The sequence below is a fragment of the Crocodylus porosus genome, unplaced genomic scaffold (genome assembly GCF_001723895.1).
Source record: "Crocodylus porosus isolate Cpor-Errol unplaced genomic scaffold, CroPor_comp1, whole genome shotgun sequence".
Lineage (NCBI taxonomy): Eukaryota > Metazoa > Chordata > Crocodylia > Crocodylidae > Crocodylus > Crocodylus porosus.
In genome coordinates this window covers 106,628,390-106,635,570 of record NW_017728947.1, presented here as the reverse complement: position 1 = coordinate 106,635,570, position 7,181 = coordinate 106,628,390, and the positions used below count along the sequence as shown (strand labels likewise).

The 7,181-nt window shown below is 41.4% G+C and overlaps 1 protein-coding gene and 1 long non-coding RNA gene across 5 annotated transcripts in view; one reads left to right on the top strand and one right to left on the bottom strand.

The window, feature by feature from the left end:
• Positions 1–7,181, top strand: part of DLGAP5 (DLG associated protein 5) — a 40,836-nt gene that overhangs the window by 29,503 nt on the left and 4,152 nt on the right. For 2 of the 4 annotated variants that reach the window (XM_019550853.1, XM_019550854.1), the window contains exons 14-18: positions 670–886; positions 2,236–2,455; positions 2,817–2,877; positions 3,850–4,084; positions 6,656–6,702. In XM_019550853.1, coding sequence (XP_019406398.1) covers positions 670–886; positions 2,236–2,455; positions 2,817–2,877; positions 3,850–4,084; positions 6,656–6,702 — 780 coding nt within the window. The remainder of the gene's footprint in view (positions 1–669; positions 887–2,235; positions 2,456–2,816; positions 2,878–3,849; positions 4,085–6,655; positions 6,703–7,181) is intronic. The other 2 variants (XM_019550856.1, XM_019550855.1) reach the window with 2 other exon arrangements.
• Positions 4,137–7,181, bottom strand: part of LOC109320662 — a 23,245-nt gene continuing 20,200 nt past the window's right edge. Inside the window, exon 3 of the long non-coding RNA XR_002103834.1 lies at positions 4,137–4,204. This is a non-coding gene — a long non-coding RNA (uncharacterized LOC109320662). The remainder of the gene's footprint in view (positions 4,205–7,181) is intronic.

Below are 7,181 nucleotides of genomic sequence, written 5' to 3'. Positions count from 1 at the left end.
CAAGCACCTACATTGAACACCTTCAAGAGTAAATTGGCTGCTTATCTTGCTGGGATCCTATGATCCCAGCTGACTTCCTGCCCTTTGGGCAGGGGGCTAGACTCAATGATCTTCCGAGGTCCCTTCCAGCCCTATTGTCTATGAAATCTAAAAACCATAACTGAGCATCTACTGCTTCCAATCCAGCTTGCAAAGCCACTGTCAGTGCTTCCCCTGCCATGCAGCTGCTCTTGCTTCTCCCTTCCACCCATGTGAGACTGCACCCCCCTTTTCCCCTCCAGCTCTGCAAGCAAGATAAAATAGCTCCAAAGTCTGAAGCCAGTCTGGGAGCTGTAGGTTGCTGACCCCTGCCCTAGTTGATAGGAATGTCTGTATCCCACTACTCGCAAGACCCTGAACAAAAGGAAAAGGTTTGATAGTGAGATGTTAATTGTGCTGAGAGTAGTTTTGAACTGCAGGCTTTAAGTTCAGCACTTCTTGAAGAGAAATGTTTCTGTTTCTGCCATCCCCAAAATAGATGAATGCTAGTACAAGAGGTCATAGAGCTGAGCGTGTGGGACCTCTTCAGTGAACAGATTCCCTGTTTATTACTTCTGTAGTAGGAAAGCAGCTTTAGTTTAGCTGTAGTTAGGATAAGCGTTGATCTATATTCTCTCTCCTAACTTTCAGAAGAAAGTTGTCCGAGGTGGAATATCCAAGCCCAAAGGGGGGGCTGCTGAAAAAACGGCCAGAAATCGTTTTGCTGCTTTCAGAGCAGTAATGAAGGATAAAATGAAGCAGGAAGGAGACACTGAGCCTACAGTCCAAAAGATGCCAAAGGAAGTAGAAAAAGTGGTGTTTGAGGCTGGATTTTTCAGAATTGAAAGTCCTGTGAAATCTTTTCCAGGTCAGTACATTTTATTCTTATTTCTGTGACTGGGGGCTACTAAAGGAACTCATGCTGGGGCAACAGAGGGGAATTTGCTTTGAATTGGACCAGATTTGTCTAACTGCAGCTCTTCTGGATGGTGGTGTTTCACCTTAAAGATCATTACAGAAGGGAACCTAAGGAAAATATATTTTGCACAGATATGTCAATTTTAATTAATTTCTATAAACTGAGGTGTCTGCTGTACAAGTTCAAGGTAATGTGAAAATGTTTTGTCAAGGCTTATCAGTATCTAGTTCACTATGAAGCTTTTAAGCTATATACTTTTGTTAGTTATGTGAGCAGGACAAAGCTTCCGGATCTTGACAAGGAGATTTATGCCTTTTAGAAGAATCATAGAGAAGTTGGGTTGGAAGGGACCTCCAGAGGTCATCCCTATGTAAACCATCCTATACAGATCCATTATCTAACCACTTAGTAAACCTACTATCAATTCTGACACTACACAAAACAACACCTTAACTTGCCATGGGTAAAGCAGGGGGACCATGGCAGCCAACATCCTGCTTCTGTAAAAAGTTGTTAATATACAGTCAAGAGGTTCTAGGTAGTGCTCAAGGGATCCCAGGTAGAAGCACGATGTTGGTCATGTAGTTAAGAGCATACTGTATATTATTATATACTGTATTGCAGCTTGATTGACAGACCAGTATTTTCAGTACCTGGATCCTGAGCCATTAAAGAGAGCCACTTAACCTTTTTTGTGCCACCTTTCTAGATGTTGTTAGTTGCTCAGTTGCTGTTTTTCTTTGATTCTATTCCATATGATGAACACTAGTAATGTTTTTTGAATGCACCTCTAATTCCTTGAGGCCTTTAAGTGAGAAGGATTCAGCACTGGGATCTTCTGGCAAAACTAAATCAGAGTTGAATCAGAATGATTTATAAACTTGATGGTGCCATTTAAAATCTAATTCTTAAAGATCTTTATTAATACTAGAAATTAAAGCTAAAATAAATACTAACTATATGCTGTGTATATCTTCATTAGTTTGGTCAGTAAAACAGGAGTGTAAACTGGTCAAGTCTGTTTCCTTCAAGTTTTTATAGTAGCATATTTTTTAATGGAAAGGATGTAAAAACTGAAGATTTGTGCTAGAATAAATTGAATTGTCATGGCTTTTAAAAATTTTTTGGACTCTTAAGCTGTATTAGTGGCATCTACAACCTAGTTACTACTACTTATCCTACTGGCAAATGGTGAAAGTAGTAAATTAGGAAATGTTTCTAATTATAATTTTGGTAACGCATGTATCCTTGTTCATAGAAACATTTCCCATCCAATGAAACATTAAAAACTTTTTTAGGTTTGCTTTCCAAGACACCTGGCAGAACTTCCCAGCGGGTTTCTAAAACTATGACAACTCCAAAATCGCACAGTCGAACTTCACTTCAAAACGCCCACGGAATTCCCTGCAACTCTGAGAACGCTGTTACAGCAGCCAGTGGTTTCTGTGCCCCACAAAATTGTAATACAATCCAGTCTCTGTCAGAAAAAAACCTGTTGGGCAGCAATCCTGAGCAAAGGTAAATACGCAAATGCAGCTTCATTTTAACTAACAGAAGTAACACATTAACTTTTTAACATAAAGATATGGACATGATTACTATTAACACTTAATAAATTTTACTTTTTTAAAATGCTGCAGGGGTAAGTTGTTAGCTTGTTTTCCTTCCTTCACCACCCTCTGGTCATTAGTAGGCCTTTGCTTCTAAACATAACTTCACTGTGTGATTTATATATGTACTCTTTGGGCAAAAAAATATTGATATAGCTAACCAATGACAAAAATACCAATATAATGGTGTAACAAACCATATAATAAAAACCAGTTTAAGTGAAAATCTGAAGTTTTGAAATGACTGAATGTTTGAGTTTCTCTTTCAGTGATTTTCCAGCTGCAGAAGAACAATGCCAACTGATACATGTCAAAGCAAAGAGAGAGAATGTAAGTTATACAATGAAACATACATAAGTATGTGTTATAAATGCAAGTATGTAGTGAAACCTGTAAATATTCACTCTTGATTCGAATGATCTTACAAATTTTACACATTCTGCTTGCTGAGCATAAGATGTGAATTATGTAATATGCTAATTGTTACAGCAGAGGAACAACAAATGTACAGCAGTTTATTTTGGCAGTTTTAAATACCTGAAAAGAGCAGTTGCAAATTGTGCATAATGTAGATTTATGGTAATACTGCAGCCTACATCAGTAAAAACTAAAATTTTCAAGTATAGGGTGCTGTAATCAGAAGTTACCATAATTAACTATATCCTTGTGTTTTAATTACATGGGTATTCACAGAAACCAGATTCTGCCTGTAATGAATCAGAGTAAAGGATTTAAAATGGCCAGATTTCTCTTGTGTAAATCTACAAGATTACTAAATTATTCTGGAAGACACTAATTCACTGATTCTCAACCATAATTCTGGGGCACTCTGACGTGCCATCAGATCCTTTGAGAGGTGCTGTAATATGCAAGCAAATTATAAGATAAGACAGGTTGAGGCTTGTCCCTGCCTGGATGATCCTCCACCCCTACTGCCGAGCCTCTCTGTTAGTTGGTAAGCACTGTAATGTATAAATTAGCTTTTGAAATTGGGTGCCACTCAATTCACAAAAATGATGGATGGATGCCTCAAGTCCAGTGAGGGGGTGCCTTGGCTCCAAAAAGGTTGAGAACCACTGCTCTAGCTGCTCCCTCTTGCAGTTCTTTAATGGTGGAGTGGTAGTTTCTAGTGTAACTTGGCTTATGGCTGCCTTGGTCCTGACTCCATATTTTGTGTTTTCCATGTTCAGAGTTTTTTCACTGAAAACAAGGTAGAAAATAAATTAATTTCTGACTTGAACAAATCCCTACTTAAAAACTCTTACAATCCCATGTTTTCTCTCTTCCCTTTTGACTCTCTAGGAAACAAATGTAGCTGCCATGGAGGTGTGTTTACTCTCAGATGACAGAAGCAGCTCAGTTCCTTTTACTCAAATGTTGGAAAACCCTGAGAATAAACCCTCAGATATGACAAGGGAGATGGAGCTTTCTACTACAGATATAACAGGGCAAGATATTGTCATGAGCAGCCCAGAGAAGACTGCTCAGTCAGAAACCAATCTTGCTGAAGAACTGCATGTACTGGAGCAGAAATCAGGTGGGCTGCTTTATAGCTGTGGTTTGCATCATAGAGAAGTAGGGCTGAGAGGGACCTCCAGAGGTCATCTTACCCAACACCCTCTCTGCCTGAGGCTGGATCATCCCTATTCAAATCATCCTGCACAAATCCATTGTGTAACCCAGGGGTGCTGAACCCCCAGCCTGCGGACCAGATGTGATCCAAGTCATCTGGCCTTCGGGGTTCCCTACAGGTCCAGAAATGTGATGGTGGGAGAATGGTCTCCCACTACCAAATTTCTGGACCCATGGGGAGCCCTGGGCTCAATGCACTGGACTGGGCACCCAGCATGCAGGACTGGGTGGGAGAGCTGCCAAGTCCTAGGGCACAATCCTGGCATGTTGGGGTTAGGGGGCAGTGCCAGGCCCCAGGGTCCAATCTTAGTAGAAGAGGTTGGGACCAATCCTAGCAGCAGGGGGTGGTTCCAGGCACCCAGGAACCAATCCTGGCTGGAGAGGGCAGTGCTGAGTCCCAGGGCCTGATTCTGGCATATGGGGTTTGATTTGGCCTGTGGGCAGGCCCTGCCTCACTCATCTGACCTACAGGGTCAAAGGTTGGGCACTGCCGGTATAGCCTATTAGCAAAACTACAGTCAGCCCCGACATAACTGCAAGGCATAGCTCCCCATCTTGCCATAGGTAAAGCAGAGGGACCATGGCAACCAACATCCTGTTGCTGCAAAAGCTGTTATACGTTTGAGAGATCCCAGGTAGAGGGCCATGTCCCACCACACTATAGAAAAAGGCAGCTGCCGCCCCCCCCCCCCAGTCCATACAAGTCTGACCATTGGGTAAAATTCCTTCCTGACCCCAAATGTGGTGATTGGTCTGATTGACCATAAGAGAGAGACCCTTTAGCCAGGAACCTCTGGGTTTAGGTTCCAGCAGGGGTGTTGACACACCCCAGTTACAATCCCCAGCTGTGGCTGCAGCGGACACCCGATGCCTCTGAGGAAGGCTTTGAAAAAATGAAAAACCCACAACCCTGACGCATGTAGGAGCAGCTGGGGAAAAAATTGCCTCCTCGTCTCATGCAGCAACCAGCAAAGCCCAGAAGCATGGGAAATACCCATGGTAGAACAGGCATGGCTATACCTAGATCACCCCTGACCAATGCCTACCCAGCCTCTCTTGAATACCACTAATAATGGAGTTTCTGCAGCTTCCCTAGGCAGAGTATTCCACTGCCTCACTGTTCTAACAGCAAAGAGGTTTTTCCTGATATTCAGTGTAACTCTGCTTTGCATCTTCAAGCCATTGGTCCACATTCTGCTCTGCAAAAAGATAAAAGATGTTTTCTCTCTCTTTTTTTATAGCAGCCCTTCATATATTTGAAGACTGCTATCATATCCCTTCTTAAGCACCTTTTCTGCAAGCTAAACATGCCTGTTTCTTTAGCCTCTCTGTGTATGACTTGCCTTACAAGCTCATTTATTGTTTTTGTCACCTATGGACCTTCTTTAACTTCTCGAAGTCCTTTCTAAAATGTGGAGCCCAAAGCTGCACGCAGTACTCCAAGTGAGGCCTAACCACTGCTGAGTAGAGAAGCACTATCACCTCCAGTGTCTTGCACTTAATGCTTCTATTAATGTATCCCGAAACTGTGAATTCACCTTTTGTGGAGCTGCCGCCCTGCAGATTCATGTTAAGTCCTATGATCTACCAGGACTCCCAGGTCCTTCTCTGTGGCGTTACCATCCAGTCAGGTGTCACCCATTCTGTATTTGTATTTTTGATTATTCTTCCCAATGTGTAGCACCTTACAATTGTCAGCATTGAACTTTGTTAGCTCCAGCCTAGCTTTTCAGTCTCTCAGTAGCCTTCTGAATTCCACTCCAATTCTCCAGCACATTTTGCAGTCCCTTTCCAGTTTCACATCATCTGCAAACTTGCTTGAGAAGCTGTTTATGCCAGCCTCCAAGCCATTAACAACACATTGTAAGGTGGCATTGTTAAGGTTTTATTTTGCTTTTAATCAGATAACAAAATTAAATATATTGGCATTGGAACCTACTGCATTTTCTTTCATAAAACTTGTTCCCAGATAGATGTACATCTTTTGTTTTTGAAAGGCAGATTTGTTCCTGAAAAATGCTGGTAAGATAGAAGTAAGTAACTGAATAATAACAGTTACTTCATTCATTTCCTCCCTCCCACCCTGCAGAGGCATACCCTGCAGAAACTGCTATTCCTGTATTTCCTTGTTTATAAAGCACCGATTTCTAACTGCTGATTTTTTTGGGAAAAGTGTACATGTTGCATGCAAGAACACGTGGCCTGGTATTGTATTGGTGTAGAGCTCCTGGTCTTTCATAATTGAGTGTTATCTGGGTCTATGTGGTATTCTCTGACATCTGTGGTACACTGAACAAATTGGTGGCAAAGTAGCTGTGCAAGATCCTGTTTTGTATCTGCCCTCTGATAGGGTATAAATTTGCTATAAAACCTGAAACAAAGAAACTTAGAGGGTTAGGCAGAACTTCCAGAACTATCAAGCAACTGTAACAACTATCAAGCAAAAGTGTAATGTTGAAACAATCTTATTTTTCAGACTCTTTGCATGGAGACTCCACCTCTGAAACTCCTTTTGATGTTGCAGTAGGTCACTTTTAATTTTACTTGAGAGTCTATTTAAAGGATGATGCTTTTCAACCATGGCAGGGGCCTGGACTTGATGATCTTACAGGTCCCTTCTGGTCCTATAATTCTATGATTCTATAACCTGCCTTCTAAATTGCTTCTGTAAAATTATCTGAACTGCTGCAGTGAATTAATTACAGAAGAAGACAGTATCTGATAATTTCTGACTTGGTAATTTTAATGAATGCAGCCCTTCTTCTCTCATCAACTTGTGATATCTCTACAACTGTTTGTTCCTTACTGTATAATCTAGGTGCGGGTTGAGCCAAATGGAAGAGTTGAAATCAGAAGAAAACAAATTCTTAATGTCTATCAAACTGCTTGATCCTTTACTTGTTTCAACTGCCAGCTGTCTAGAAAATCAAACCCTTAGATCTTTTGCTTGTAAAAGTATCCCTCCCCTCTCTCCCCCTTTCCTTCTTGTATACACTTAGCAC